The sequence below is a fragment of the Strix uralensis genome, chromosome 1, assembly GCF_047716275.1.
Source record: "Strix uralensis isolate ZFMK-TIS-50842 chromosome 1, bStrUra1, whole genome shotgun sequence".
Lineage (NCBI taxonomy): Eukaryota > Metazoa > Chordata > Aves > Strigiformes > Strigidae > Strix > Strix uralensis.
Window position 1 is genome coordinate 172,093,154 of NC_133972.1, and position 16,942 is coordinate 172,110,095.

Below are 16,942 nucleotides of genomic sequence, written 5' to 3' on the forward strand. Positions count from 1 at the left end.
GTAATTGTTTGCGTGTCTATTTCCTTCAGCTCTTAAATATTCTCCCTTTAACTTACCAATTTTTCTCCCCATGACAGTAAAAGCTATCCTCCTGAGAGTCCCCACGGACACTACATTGGGCTTCAAAGGCAAAGAATGACAATCTTGTGTGGCAATAGGGTTTAACATGACCTTGCCTGATTCCTCTTTGGACCCAATTTATTTCACAAAATGAAGCCAGGAGATCAGCACAAAAAAGCCCAGATCCCCATATCTCCAAGAAAGCATCTTCTGCTTCATCAAGCTCTGATGTAACTATTCTCAGAGTATGCAAGAAAAAGGAAAAAAATAGTCCTTGTAGTCCATCACTAATCAAAGCAACTTGTTAAAAAAGATCAAAGTATTAAGGTTGATGCTTGCATAAGGTTGATGTCCATGGATGGAGAACAGACATTCCAGGCTTCCCTCCCCATCCTCTGGAGTAGAACAACATCTATTCATTTTTTTAGGAGGGCTGAATTGCACATAGTCCTCCTCCGGTTACAAAGGTAGCCTGGAGTGGTTCAGCTCTTAAATCCTTCTCTCATATGCCTGTTGGCAAGTGACATAAATCCAGGCTGAAAAAACACTTGGACAGAGATGAGTTGTGTGTTTAGAGCAGGTTTTTTTCTAGGTGGAAGGACAGTGAGAACAGAGTTGAAGTAATAGAGCACTTTGGAAAATGGCAGGAAGTGAGTGAGGATAAAACACCAATTCGGGTAAGTTCCTGACCCAGAAACTATATGGATGCTGGAAGCAAGAACATAACAGAAAACTGCTAGGCAGAATCAAGTAGAAAAGAATTGTCCTTATTCTCATTTCAGTTGCTGAATCACCTGTTATGTGGGTGAAACTTCTCCTTAACTCCCACACCAGCTGGAGTTTGGCCCCCACAGTATGCTTCTTGTTCTTCCCCACGATGCACACCACAGGCCAAAGTCAGCAGGAACATATGGGGTGTAAAGTTTTTTGTGGAAAGGTCAGAAACCTTCTGTTTGTCCAAGCGTTGCACTGGGGATCAGGGGATGGGGATCCTTCATATCTCTGTGACAACAATGTTCATATGAGTTGAAACTACTGATGACAGAAGACCAGTCTCTGCCATACAATAGATGGGGTTATTGTGGTGTAAACTCTAATTCTAAGTCCTGCTCTGATCTGGCCACAGCCTGTAGTTATCTATCCCCACTGCTGCCTTCACATTAGCATACAGCACTGAATGAATGTCATATCCAGACATATTCCACTGCTTTGTCCTTTCTGGACATTTTGGCTCACTTTCAAACTCATCTGCACCCAGTGCATCCACTGCACAACTGAGTCTTTAACCAGTGCCAAATTCACGTGAAGCTAGATGGTTTCTGTAGTATTTTCACCCAAACTGAGTGAGACCCCGAGACAGGTGTGAGCTAGTCAAGGCTTTGTTGCGAAGTTCTTGAGTTCCAATTCCACATGAACCAGTTTGCGGAGAAGAACTGGTTTCTGCAGCTGTTTTCCCACTAGTCATTTATAAATGCAAGCTATGCTTATTGTGTAACAGGAAATAAAGTTATAACAAGACATGGAGCTCAACATCTTTAAAGCACTCACTACCACTTCTTTTTTCATTATTCGTCCTCCATAAAACCCAATTCTCTCCCAAAACAGCATCTTGAATGACACGTACCCTGGATGAACCTCTGACAACCTCAGACAGCTGCTTGATGGCTTTGGTGCTAGTCGTGATGGTTTTATTAGTCTCCTGCTGGGTTGCATGCCTGCAGAAGAGAAGAGATGATGGCAATTGCAATTGAAATTAATTGCATAATGAGACACTTACAAAAATTTATCAAGCTGCAGAGCAATTGAGACAACACAACACACAACACATGGAGCCACAGTAGGACTACGTGAGTATAGGGTCTTGACCAGCAATGGCAGCCAGAAGGCTGTAGGAAATATTAGCAAGGAGCTGCCCAAAATGTTCCTCCTGTGATCAGCCCAAAGACAATGGCTGTGAACCTGCAAAGTCAGTAGGGGATGATAAGGTGAAAACAGGAGGTGGACAGGTAAGGAGGCCATCACAGATGGTTGGTATTGCAACTAAAATTGTCCAAAGAAAGGTTGTGTAGGTAAAAGAGATGGGACTGGGGAGTTACCTGATGGCTTGCCCAGGAAAATTTTGTACTCAGAAGAGAAATCTGAAGAGACAGAAATCGAGCAGGACAAATTTACTTACTATGATCATCTACCTACTAATGACAGTATCTTCAGGAAAGCACTGTGAATGCGAAGGTGCAGTGCTGCTTTAGGAGCACTGAAACAGGCAGGCAAGAGCCAAACCAATCCCCTCTCCAGTCACGGTTGTCCCTCTCCTTTACATCCCAAAATCCAGTACCATTATTTCTTGTAAGCACTGGTTCCTGGCTTTGCTGTTCAGGACCACACAAAGTAGGGGGAAGAGACATAAATGCTGCCCAAAGGTATTTATTAGCTCAATACAGTAGTTCTCAAGCTTTACAAGGTCAACAGGGCATTTTCAGCCTCTAAGCTTCCCCAGGGAGCATGTCACATCTTTTTAGTCAGAAAGGGGTGGTTTTGCATAACGCTTCGGTCAAAACCTCTAGAAAGACTCCAGAAAGACCTGGAGAAAATTATCTTTTTTCTCCCTTAGAGGACACATTTGAGCCATGGTTGTATTGAGAAGACTCAGTTGTCAGTGCTCTTTTATCAGGGTGGGCAGGATGTGAATTGAATGGAAGTTCTTTGATTAAAAAATGTTAAGATATTACTATTTATGGCCCCTCTGTCCTGAAGACCCATGGCCTGTCCTGGCTTTACAGCTCCTTCCTACTTCTCTGTCAGTACTGATGAAGACCAGCTCTTTCAAGACTTATGTCAAGTCTTTCAGCACCTCCTTTGAGGAATAAGGCCAGCCCCCAAACAGTCTTTACCAAATGCAACCTTAACTACAAATAAATTAAGACCTCTCAACAAGCACTTTACTGACTGTTGTTTCCACCTGGTCAGGGAAGATGGACATAGGCACCACAAACTGTGATAATCACCTGCATAGTAAAGTTAGGCAGGTTTTCTTCTACTTAAGTAAGATCTCTGTGCAGAGAGCTCAGGTCGGAAAAGCTGTCTAGGATAAAAGTACACTTAATTTTATGCATTGTACCTATCAGGTATACAAGTGAAAGCTTAGCATACCATGAAGATAACATCTCTTAGGTGCAGAACAGTAATTCAGACGTACATTAAGGGTTGGACAGGTACACAGAAGGCATGGAGTCCTTCGGCACCATACAGGAAAGACAAATAATCTCATATGAAGACAAGACTGGATCCAATAACTCATCATTCTCAGTTCTCCTTTGTTAAATTAAGATACCATATCTGTATTAATTTATCAAAATGCACTTCATTTATTTATGATCCCAGGACCCACTGCACCAGCTGACTAATTGCATCACTTTTAACTTGAGATGGAAGAGGTAATATCTACCACAGACAGGTATTTCACATTGTCATTGCAAGAGACAAAGCTAGGAATTGAATCTTGTCACATCACCTACCTTGAGGAGTACACAGTTAGCTCGATCCCAAATCTTTTAATCAAGTAAATCTTGCCACCAAGTGTATGAATTCCATAAATAGCAGTTTCAAAACTGAGACTTCCACAACTAATTTGTCTTAATGTAATGCAAGATGCTGGAGTTGACGTCCAGTCATTTTGCAGACCTCATTAAATTATCTGCCCACAGAACGAGTCAGGGATTTACATACCAGCAATTCCCCATCCCCAAAGTAAAATGGCTTGTTAGGCTCATGCATCTGATCCTTCCCAATCTCTGAAGTTAAATAAAGTCTCCTTCATTTGCATTCTAATGTAAATTTTATGTTAGATATCTTATGTAATAAATCCATGCCATGCACAAACTTTGCACTGAACTGCTGCAAAATAAGTAGGAGCTGGAGTACAAAAAATAAAAGTTCTGCCTTTCACTTCTTAATTCAAAATGCACTTTAACCAACATGCTGGTGCTTGATTTTGGCACTTCCCACTATGTTGTCAGCACAATGAACTTCTTACTCTTCGTCCTCAGAGATATGCTCAGGAATCAGACAATGATTATACTTAATTCATATTAAACGCAACTAAAATCTTCATTAAAAAAGAGACATTGAAACTCCACTCCCTGTAGAATTTATTTTAATATGTAACGGTAACAAGTTATGTCATTATTATTATTATTATTATTATTATTATTATTATCATCTTTCTTTGTATTTCTCTCCCCATGGAAGTGTGGAAGTTAATTAAAGGGGTGTCTCTGATGAATAAAATTTGCTTCTGAAAAAGTCCTCCACACAACAGTAAGTTAAATACTCAGTCTGTGGAGATACTGAGTACCTAAAATATAAACATTGTAAAAGACTTATCTGTCTACAGCACTACTCTGAAAATAAGCACTCTAAGAGTAAAAACAAAAAGGGCATCTCTTAGGAAGAATAACATCTCTCGCTGTGCATTTCTGTATGCACAAAGATTGCAAAGACAATGCACTCAATAGTACAAGAGATGCCACGCTGCTGCCTAAGAGTTTCCTATGGCTGCTGTTTGCTTTACTAGAGAAGTACAGAGCACCAAATCCATAATCCGCAGCACGCAGCTGCTTACAGTTTGTTCTTTGAACGATCTTATCTCTAATTTATTTATCTAGTTTTAAAATGAGAATAGCAAAGGGCCAGATGCGATGACGGCTGCCTCCTTTCTCCACAGGGACAGAATGAAGGAGCTTAACGACTGTTTGCACTATTTCTTTGAGACACTTGATGAATGACCAAGTCAACAAAAAATAATCAGACCCCAAATGCAACAGCAAAGACCCACAAGGAAAAGACATCTCTGCCTCACCCTATCTGCTGCCATTCACAATAATCCCAAAGAGCTTTGTTTTCTAGTTCCAGAAGGAGAAAGGCATTTTCAGTGGTAATACAGGATATGGCTTATTTTACTTTCAACTGATCCCTAATATAAGAGCAACAAGCTTTTCAGGTACAGATCAAAGGTATCTTTGCTGGCTTAAACTTCATTAGATTTAGTATCCCCTTTGGCACAGTGCAACTGCATAGCAATGGAGTAGTTTTATGCATTTAAGAGCTGCGTGGTCAAGCAGGTTTGGCTACAGTTAAGTCAGGTAGCTCAGCAGAACTTAAACCATATACTTGTCTTTTGCACAGCCACTGTAATGCTTACTGCAGTTTTCTTGTACAAAAAGAGGTAAAAATTATAGTATGTGAAGCAGAGCACTGAGGTGCATGATCTGTGCCTTAAGCAGAAATAGGTTGTGTATCAGCATTTATATATATTCCACTGTTGTTGGAGACATAAATACATAGGGGTGAATCAAGTATGCATAAGGGAATTGTTTGCACCATAAGACTTTAGCCAATCTCTTCCCTGTCTGTGAGCTGGATTTTGTGAAGGACTGATGTCTGTGGGAGCTGACAACAGGCCTCAGCAAACTATAAACACCTGTATATAAAACTTTATGCATTGGTCACAGGGACAGCCATGGAGTAGCAAGGGGTGCTTAGTCCCTGAGGCTCCTATTCCCCTTTCTCCACCTAATCAAGGTGCTTAACTTCAGAGCAAAGCCAACAAAGGTCCTTCATGGTCTGTGGAGAGGGGCACCTCTAAAGGCACTGCAGAGAAGCCCACCCTTCAGTGGTAACCCACCACTTCAGGTGTCTCCCACACAGCCAGGATGATCCTACAGCAGAGCTAAGGGTATTTCCAGAAATGGATGATCCAGGCTGATGTGTTGAACAGTTGTATCAGCAAACACTTATCTATAGGATAGAAACTTATGCTACATTAGACTGCTATAACTTACTGCTCATAGACAGCCCCACACCTCATCCTCTAGGGCTGCTGGCTCTGCTTCTGCATGATGAACGCAGCAGGCATCTCTCATCTATAAGTATTTATTGCACATGTAAACAAAGCAGAAAGATGAGCTAAGAGGAAAGGTTGTTTCACCAAGCCCTAAAGCATCTTTACTGTATCGTTACAATTACCAAAGGAGAAAAGGCTAAATCTACTTGTTCTGGCTCCAAACTGAAACTCACAACTCGTTTTGGTTTTTTTTTTTCCTTTCTTCTTTAGGACCTGATTGTGCATGCTGAGGAATCATTTACAACAGAGTAAAGTAGGAGCTCTAATTCTGATCTGTCAGCGAACCCCTTTGCATAGGTGTAAATCATCCAGCAGAGTAAAAGTCAGGAGAAAAATGGACTGCTGCTTCCGAGTTTCAAGCCACACAATATTCTATAATAAAAGCATCATAGATTTCCAATTTGCCTGTCACTTGAAAGTATTAGGAGATGTGGTGCTCTTTTTCTTTAGGGAGCTTAGGGGATGGTCTGTGGTCGTGTGGGAAGAGAAGGGAAGGTATTTCAAATCCACCTGGCCTGGGTGCTGTTCCACCTCTAGAGACAAACAGGGCTACAGATGAGCAGCTACATTGTTCAGCAGTTCTGGATTAGAACATATGAATTGTAGTCAGATAGCAGTGCTCACAAATTTAATCACAGAAATGCAAACCTTGGCAAAAATTTCCATGGTATTTTCAATACCTATCAGGTACTCTTTTTTTTTGCATTGTTTCTTAAAAATAAGTAATAAAAAACCAAGAAGTTATTACTAAAATAAGGAGAATGCTTGCTCCCCTACAGAATTTGACCAGTCTTTGCAAGTAGCTAGTTACTCATTGACCTGATACCAGAAATTGAGGTTTGTGTTTTTCAAATAAATTATCTCCAGGACAGTAGATAAGACCCCCTTTTAACCCCGCATCACCTACAGATTAGTTCAGCATCGCCTCAGACTCCATCTGTCAAGTCATTTCTGACAGCTCAGAGCACTCAAAACAGGACCCCACGGGAAGCAGCTTAACAATGTCACTGCCATTAGTCACCTCTCAAGTTATTTTTCCTTCTCCCACCCAAACTATTCCCAAGTAGGTTTTAATTTCACAAGTTTCGCTTTATTTCCTAATGAAAGAGCCCCTTGGATCCTTTGTAAATGCCTTGCTAGCACTGAGCTATATTACACCTCCCTCTCTCTCATTATCCAGTAAGCCTCTTAGCTTATCAGAGACAAAAATTGTTTTAATTCACCATAATTTCATTTTGATGAACCCTGGTGCTTACTGATTATGATAGTCATTTTTTTTTCCCTCTAGGTGCTGATAAACTGCTTATTTCTTTTTAACTATTCTTGCAACTTAGGTTGTACAGAAGTGGACCAACTTCCTGCACTAGATTTCTGCAAAAAGCAAGCAGATCCCTCCCTTTCCAGCCCGAGGACCTCAGCTGCCCTCCGTGAGCTCTTAATATTTGCCAGTGTTTCCGGTATTGCCCTGATAATCCTTTTAGTGCCCTAAGATAAATGGCATCAAACCGTGACTATTCTGATTGCTTCGCTTGTGCTTTCTAATTCTGTCATGCCTTTCGAATTTCTGCATTAACAAGTGGACCACGGCTTAACATCTGTCACAGAAAGGTTACCAGGATATATCCCTGCAGCCATTCTCAGCGGCATAGCCAAAAGGAACAATACCAGAAAGCAACTAAGTGACATACAATGTACATATAGTTGTTATCACGCCTTTCTTCCAGTAATTTACTGCAGCTCTTTGCTGAAGCTCAGATCAGAGATGTCTTTCCAGGTTTTTCAGAAGCATTATGCCCACCTAAGGCTCAGGGTTGCTGCCTTTAGGACTCTAGCAGGAGTTAATGGAGACAGTCACCTTGCAGGGTGAGACAGGGAGAACTACACACTTTCTGAGTCCTGCATGTAGTCCACAAATTCAGAAAACATTTCATATACTGCAAAAAGAGTGTTAGAAACCATCCCCCTTCCCTGAAATTTGCAGAGAGATGGATGTTGTCTCATGGTTTTAACCTCTAAATCTTTTTGGAAACACTATGAATGTGGACTCCAATACATGCAGACTTCCTCTTATAACCTGTCTGTTGTAGAACACAGGCTGGAAGCTACAGACACAAAATGCAATAAACGATATATGAAATCCCAAGGACTTCATGTGAATAAAAAAGATGACTGACGTTATCCGCTGAAATACTTTTTCTCATAATTTATACTCCTGGAGAAATTAGCTCCTGCATTTCAGTGTAGAATCAGAAACGAAGTCCATGTCTCCCTATTTAGGAATTTCCGAGACATAAAACCCCCTATGGCAAGAGCTTACTGAGTGTGGGGCTGAGCCAGGGACTCTGTCCTGGTTTGAGTGAATGGCAGGGAGTTTTTGGTAGCAGGGGAGGGGGCTACAGCGGTGGCCCCCTGTGAAAGTCACTGCGGAAGATGCCAGTCCTACTTATTGCATTCTAACCTTAATCCCAGTGGCTATATCCCCCTGTCTAGCCAGCAGTCCTACACAGCTTTAGGGTCATGGGTGGTGTTCACACTACATCAGGTTTTCTGTCATTGCTGGATGTTTTTTTTTTAAATAATATGACATGCTGTCATGTTATCAATGATATGGCAATACATCCCCTTCACGGTACGCACCAATCCCAACCGATGAAGCAATCTGGATAGACTTGATGAGTGAGTGTGGGTGCACGAGTGTGCAAGAACGTGTCCTACACACACATACGCATGTAGGAAAGAGAGGGACAAATGGACAGGAGATAAATTGCACTCTGGATTAATTTAGCCTATTATCCTCCCCACACTCGTTCTCTTGGTTTTAGCATTTAATGTGCGTTTAATACTCCGTATGGCACTGTGAAAAGGAAAGATGAAGGGCACTTTACTGATGTGAATGAGTGATCGATTGCTTTAGCTCTCCTTGAGAAACTACGCTGAAACCATCACTAATAAAAGAGCCAACGCTTTGCACTTTGGCGTATGAAAAGTTTTGGTGAACAGAGATGTAGATTTATTGAGGCTTTATTCTGATTTTAAAAGTGGCTTTTGCTGTTTCATGTATTTTCTTGCCACCAAATTTTTTGGTGGCAAGACCATCCAGAACAAACATCTGCAAAAAGGGAATAAATCACACAAATTTCTGAGACATAGGCATTTTCACCCCAGAAAATACATACTTCATTTAAAACAAAAGCCAACTTTGCTTAAAGCCAGGCAATTTTAATTGAAAAATGAATCCATTTCATTCAAACAACTGTGAGGTGTTTTGTTATTTTGTGAAGCGAGTAAAAAAATCAAAGGCAAACAGCTCAAGACACATTTCAGGTTGTTGTTGTTATTTGTGTATTTCTAGTTAGGGGTATTAAAGCAGAAATGCTCCTATGTGTATACTTAAATTAAGCGATGTGCCTAAACCCAGTTCCTCAGTCAGGACTGAAGTGAGAAAGAAAAGGCATTAGGAGCGATTGTACCACTGAAATTGTCAATGTGTAGCAAACAGGCTGTCTTACAAAGCTATGAAAAATGTCTACCCTTTGACTAGCAAGAAATCTAAAAAGAAAGGCAGTGACCAACCAATTCTTGCAGTCTAAAATGCAAAACTAGGTGGTTTATCATCTCCAGGAATCCCCGCTTTAAGAATCAACAGTCAAACACCCAAGAAGCATTGCAGAAGTGCACAAACACGAAGGCTTCATGTTCACCCACGGCAGGAATCAGGTGCTATGGGTTTCAGAAGGAAGCAGGTCAGCAAATGAAACACATGTGATGAAGTCACACTGACCCCCCCCTCCCACCCCATCCCAGATGACAGATCAAGGAAATGTCACCATAAAGCTCGTAGGCCAGCTTAGAGGAAGGTTTGATACATGTTGATTTTCTTAACGGGTAATGTGAAGACACTATTTCAAAAGAACAGCACTGAAAGACAGTGGGACACCAGGTTTGTTAGAAATCCACCTTATAGGCACTGAAGAAAGCCTTCATAAGCATCATATTGAAGTTAATAAATGTTGCACTGTAAATATCAATTAGTTAAGCTGTCTGGACAAAGAAAATTGACTGGCATTTACGACAGATGTTGAAGACAGATGCATAATCCACTAACAGTGAAGTATCATGCAAAGGAAACAAGCATTTAGCAAATTTCTGATCTATTTGAATTTACTTCAGTACTGTCACTGGCAGAGGCAGTGGCATAGTTTTTGGCTTCCAAGACAGATGTCTACATATCCCACAGCCTGCGTTTCTCTTGACATCTCTTTCTTTTCCACCTGGATATTCCATTCAGATAAGACATGACAATTTTGGGTTTAGTCACCTGGGATTTCAGTACATCTTCCTCTACAAGCCTACTTCAACCACGGCTGATCTGTAGAGTCCATGTGCAGTGAGACCATATCCTTCTAACTAGATAAGCATCTTCTGGACTTCTCATGTATCACACAGTACACAAACACACCTTTCTGTCCCCCCATCTCACCTTCCTGGTCTCAACCATCACTCCTATGTGTCCTACAGAGAAGGAACTAAAGTTTCTGTTCATTTCCACACACCCAACAATACACACTTCACCAAAACCAAACACCGTCCCCATGTTGTCCAATTCCTAAATCAAAAAACAACTGCACATCACGAGTTTACGACTGTACTTCTACTATTTATTCATCTCTCTAAATTCCTATGCCTTATCACAAATCCACATACCCCCAAAACACAACCTAAACCCCATCCCCTGAGCTAGGACATATCTCCTGCCTTATTACATCTCCATACACTTGTAAAGCATGGCCACTCACACCCTTCACCTGCACAACTCCAGCAACCGAGACCAAGGTATCAGGACTCCTCACTCGGGTCCTCTGATCATATCTCCTCTGATACGGGATGCCCAAACCACCTCTTCACCCACCTAAAATTCATCCCATCTTTTACACACGCTCTGAGCCAGAAGTGTAGCTCTGAGCCTCCCTGGTACAATGATACTGGGATCGGAATGGGAAGCTGCAAACAACGTTACCTTCACAGCTCCTTCCCAAGGTGGTCGCTCCCACTGCTCCTCAGTTTGACATCTGTCTGCTTCACGTACCCTGGACTGGGAACCTCTGCTCTAACTAATGGCATTTTTGCTGATACTGGGTATGTTTTACCTTTGTGACCAGCTCCATCGACTCCCCAGCAAGAGCAAACACAGTAGCCTTAAGTGCTGCACAACTTGGTCTTGTTTTCGCTCTCTCCTCCTGTTCCTGTCCTAGAAGGGATTTGGTAGTACGGTGGTAAGCAGGCAGGAAAGCCAGCTGGAGGAAAGAGCCTTTTTAAAGTACAAAGTGAAGCGTAAAAGTTGAAGTTGGTAACAGTGCTGGCGCTTTCTGAACACATTCCCTTGAGGCATTTACGCCAAGATCTATTTTTTCTTGTTGTTGTTTGGTTTTTGGTTTTTTTTAAGCAAGAGAGAGGATAAAAGAAAAAAGTGAAAATAATACAAGGCAGAAAAGAGCTTTAAAATATGTTTGCTTGAGAGAAGGATTTTTTGTTGCGGCTTTATTTGTTTTCATATTGCACTTCATTCTCAAAAAGCACGGAGATGACTAAAAGGAATTGTGCTGGGAAGAGAAATGGATCTCAGCAGCCTACTTACCACCTATTGCTCTATCCCATATACTTCATATACCTCTTTAAATCTGACATCTCTTCAACTTTCTGAACATAAGGGCAAGCTGTGAAGTGCAAGGGAAATTAATATATTTATCCTGCACAGAGTGCAATACACTCAAAATGTAGTTCTTGATCTCTAAATACTTTTCTTCCTATCTCCTTCATTGTCTTTTCCATTCAACTTATGTTTCACTCTGCCTTGCATTGCCTTTCTAGCAGCACTTTAATTTAGCAGGCAGAAAGATGTCTCTGTCTCTTTTTAGGAATGATTAAGTTTCCAAAAAAGAGACAAAATCTTAAAAGAAATGCTCCTGGTGAGGCTTCTCTGTTCATCAGCCCCACATTTCATCAATTTAAAGATCCTTCAGACTCTCAGATGACAATAATGTGTAATTCCCAATGTACCACAAGTCGCTCCTCCCCACCACCCTCCAGCTGACATCAGATCATAAAGCAGCCTAGCAGTTAGATTACAAAAACACAAGGCATTTTATTGGCCAATAAAACACCCACAAGAGCAGCCATGTGAATGAAGACCCCATTTTGTGGGGCAATAAATTTTGCACTAGCACCCAAAAGGCATTGCTATTACAGGAATTGTGCAAATCACCATCCATGGTCCACGACAAAGAGTCTTCGGCTGTGGCCAGAAGGACGTGTACCTCCAGAGGGAGAGCAACAATTAAAATGCGCTGCTGGTGGTCCAAAAAAATTAAACTTCAAAGAGATACTTCCCTAGTAAGAATGGGGTACAAATATTTAATAGAAGGATACACAAACAGAATGAAAGATTTGAGGAAGTTCATTATAAATCAACAGGCTCTGAGGTTTGTTTCAGGTAAGGCAAGACTATCTTCTTCTGCTGGCAGAAAGCAATGGACCAAACATATAATGAACTCAGATATAGCAACTCTCTGTTTACAGTGAGGGACAATGGAAATATCCAATTGTTCCAATCCATTAAAACGTGAAAACTCTAAGTCCCGTTATCAGAAACCTCTGCTGCTGATAGCAAATTTGTTCTCTAGGGAGAAAATGGATTCAGCTTAAGAACTGTTGTTAAGAGTCCAATGCAGGTACTTGAAAGAAGAAAATTACCTGATGAAAGATCAATAATATTTCTCCTCTCCCTGAATTGAGGCTTATGTGCAGAATAAAATATTCCAGGGACTGATTCTCTGCTTTCTTGCTTCAGTGCAAGCTATTGTAAATGTAACTAAGCTAGAAAATTATATATTTACGATCATGTTTTGAAAATCACATTGCATTTGTGCAGGTGGGGACACAAAACGAAAAGAAAACAGAGAAAGTCACACTCAGTGCACCGTAAAAGCAGACAAATCAGACCAAACATGTTTTCTTTCAGTCTTAGTGCTTAAAAACAGACTTTCATACAAAATGGTAAGTATGTCAGGTTTATGCAAGAGCTGCCAAAAGGTTGTGCACATGAATCCAGCTGACAAGTTACTGAAACAAATACAGCAGCAATATCCATTAAAGGCCCAATGCACCACAGGAGAGGTGTTACTGAAGCATGTGACTGACCTTTCCTTTTAAAATAAAAGGATCTTACATCAAAACAGTGTCAGACTGAAATGCAAGAAGCTAAGGGGAGAAATCCTAAATATAATTTTTCCCCTTTTTTCCCAAATGGACAGAAGAGTTTGTTCAGCTGAAAACTGACTTCTGGAGTACAATGAATATCTGGAGAACTTCAGGGACATGAGATCTTGAGTAAATGATGCTGGCTTTGCTCATAAGGAGCAGAAAGAGATTTTTCCCTCCTATTTGTTTGCCAGCTAACTCAAATCTATCAGGTGCTCTGTGGTACCACCAGGAGGCACATACCAACTCCAAACTCCTGGACTGCTTTTGAGTTATCTGAATTAACAATTCCATAGTTGTTTAAATAAAACTATTAAAATTAAAGGCTGAGGATAATCCATTAGATTAGGAAATAGACTCTCCCATGCTGAAAAGAAACACATCTCCTGTCCTTGTACCTTTAATCCTAGATTTGCTGTCAGACACTACTGCCACATTCATTAAGCCTCTTGACTTTTGGGGGACCCAGCACCTCTGATATACTGGTTTCTAGGTCATTCTGATGTTATCCCAAATGGGACTCATTACCATCCGGTGTTAATTCTTTCACTGACATCAAATCAGCCAGATATCCCAAACCAGTTCTTGGGTCTATTTTTAGGACTCTGTCCAACTGAACAATACACAAATGCTAGATGAGATCCAGTTTCATAACTACTAATGTATGTGACAGCAAATCACCTATCATCCAGGACTGCATCACCCTGTAGGTACCAAAATACTTAGTGTGGCTCTCTAGTTACTTAAAGAACTGTAGGAACTTACTGCCTGTTCCTTCCACAGGTTTAAAAATATTTGCTCAATTGAGACAGGCAGATCTTAAAGCTCTCCAGGCTGATGGGCTGCTGCACAGAGAACCCCCAAAAACAGTTCTGCTGCTGCCAGCCCACAAGTCATATCATGTCATCTGGCTGGAGCAGTCATCTGTGTCTCTTCCCCCTGCCCCAAAGTTGTTGAGAAGATGTGAAGGTAAGCCAGCTGAATGCGCGAAGTCAGCATGAATAAATTATAAGACATTAATGAACTCTGGTTTCCTTAACTAAGATCTGTGTCACACAACAAGGCCCCCAGCAACCTGCTCAGAGTTGGCCTTGCTCTTGAGCAGGGGCTTAGACCAGATGTCATCCAGAAGACCATTCCAACCAACACTGTCTTGTGACTTGAGCTCTGCTCAGCTCACTGCACTGATGTTTTTCCCAGAAGTTTACTCTTCTCCCAACGGCTTCAGTCTGAGGGGAATTTCCAGCCTCTGAGGGCTGCCTCTGGTCAGCCAAAAGAGTTTATCAAGATGTTTGGAAACCCCTGAAGCAATCATGCAATTAAAAAAAAAAAAAAAAAAAATAAAAATCATTGCTTCCTGATTATCTACTTTCCCGTATTAATGACAAAAAGGAAAATTAAATTAAGTGATTGCTACGTGGGACAGCTAAGAGAACTGGATATTTTTACTTGCACTTGCCAAACACAAATATTCCACCATACATTTCATCCCATTAGCCTAACATTAGCTGGATATTTTGTGGTTGTAGGCTCCTCTAAGCAAGTGCCTCAGACCATGGTCTTATGACTTGTTAGATCAAATGCACTGCCAGACCGGAGTCTTTGTGCCCACCTTACAGTCTGGCACTAAAGGCAGCCCATGGTGGTCCTGGGCACAGCTGCAGCCATTCACAACCTGGTATGTTACGGTGACTTTGCTGTCACAGGCAATCTCAATTTCAGTTCAGCAAGATTTTGGAAAACTTTACACCCTCCATGAGATATAATTTTATGCTGTAGAGGTGCGTCATAATCTGTGCTCCTACTTGTCACCCAGATGGGTCCTTATCATCTGCTTCCCATCCATCTGCATACGCGGTGCAGCACGATGCCGTATCTCCTCTTCCTCTTCTCTCCAGCAAAGAGGACACTTTCTCTTTGGTGGCGGCTGAATAGAGCACTTAGCCAACAGCTTGGAGGAGCATCATGCAACCAGTGTCATTTCACTCACAGTATCATGGTTGGATGTGCCTCTCTGACACATCTCCTCTGTCACTCTGTCAGGATCTCATTTTTAGTTCTAAAACACTTTCACTAACAAACAGACTTAAAGAAAGGGACTCTTTTACTATCTCTTACAGAAGATAAAATATTTCTATCAGTGAGGGATCTTATCTGCCCTAAAAACTTCCATAAAAGGAAATTGCTGAATCAGATGTTTCTGATTACTCCATATCAATATCTTACATTAATGTATTAAATTAATGCTACTTTGGAAGTGTGCTTTATTTTTATTATTTTGGAGGCTGAAAAGTGTCAGAAAGATCTACAAAGAAAGGTCTTTGGGACTGCATCCCTGAGAACAGAAAATAAAACCAGCAATCCACAGCAGCAGCTTTTGAGCAATGTTACAAAATCAACTTGCCAAATGTCTGGATGTGTAGCAGGGAACCTGATGGGGAAGGAGATTTCAGTCTCAGCTTCTCAACCAGTCATTATGTCATTTTAGGGACTTTTTTCTTAATGGAGAGAATAATATTGCAAAACTGTTCCTCTTCCCTTCCTGTCCCTGGATAGCTGCCTTTTTAACATTCTCAGGGTTGGCATGGTAGGTCTCCAATTGCAAAGTGGTTGAAAAACAGTAAGCAAAATTCCTTGAAAAGAAAAAGATCAATTAATCTACCCGTCAAATTGCCTACTCTCTCTCTAATGGACCAAAATAGAATCAATCTTTAAAACAGACAATACAGTAATTTATCAACTCCTCTTTTAATATCAAAGACAGCGTGTCTTCCTTCAATTCCACTTGGCTCACAATTCCAGATCCATTACCTGGTACAGCAAGCTGAAACTTGCCCAAAATTTCATCTGCTAATCTACACCTACCATTCCTCACCATTAGGCTTTAGTCCAAGCTGTTTAGCCATCAAGAAACAGTCACACAGTGCTAAGGGAAGTCCATAATTTTATTACTAAATCAGACTGAAATATCACATTATGTTGATTTTTAAGTCAAAACACCTCCTTTGCTATTCCCCAAGCAGCCTGGTACTGTCCAGAACAGTGAATTAGAGATTATAGAAAGTTTGCTAGAGTTTAGGCATCACTCTCAGTTAAGGACAGCCCAACAGCTCAGTAAGAGTTGTCATGGAGTCTTGAGAAAATCTGTTTGCAGATGGGATAGTTGGGGTAAATTCAACGTATTTCAGCTCGTTGTTAAAAACTCAGAGCATCTTAGTGTCCCTCGGAAAACACAGAGGTGTTAAGTAATAATAATAACAAAGTAATAAAACTGTGGGTTCAGGAGAAAGCACTGACCGTAACAAAACCTCTTTCATAGATGTTGGCTTTCTCCATGTTCCCTACTCAGCAAAATCAAGCTCTTGTGTTAAAGAAAATAACTATTCCTTACCTGCAGGACAAGATGAAATTTAACACTGTGATTGTACTAGCTGATATGAGTATTCCTTCAGATGTTGATTGGAGAAACAAAAAGATTTTTAAAAAGCATGAGGGAATAACCTTACAAAGGAGATGTTTTCGTACCCTGCACTTTCTTCTGGTCTCTTCTTTATGCAAAGATCAAAAAACTCAGGTCACCAAAAGCTGCTACCTTCCAGCCACACATCCAACTGTTTCACATCAGATGCCCCCTTCTACACTATTTTTGTTTTCTATTTCATAACTGATTCCAAGGACAAGCTTTCCTCCACACTGATATCACTGGCCAGGCACACACTGCTC

The 16,942-nt window shown here is 41.0% G+C and overlaps 1 protein-coding gene across 9 annotated transcripts in view; it reads right to left on the reverse strand.

Moving 5' to 3' along the window:
- Positions 1–16,942, reverse strand: part of TSNARE1 (t-SNARE domain containing 1) — a 508,719-nt gene that overhangs the window by 274,798 nt on the left and 216,979 nt on the right. For all 9 annotated transcript variants that reach the window (XM_074894731.1, XM_074894660.1, XM_074894674.1 and 6 more), the window contains one exon: positions 1,685–1,775. In XM_074894731.1, coding sequence (XP_074750832.1) covers positions 1,685–1,775 — 91 coding nt within the window. The remainder of the gene's footprint in view (positions 1–1,684; positions 1,776–16,942) is intronic.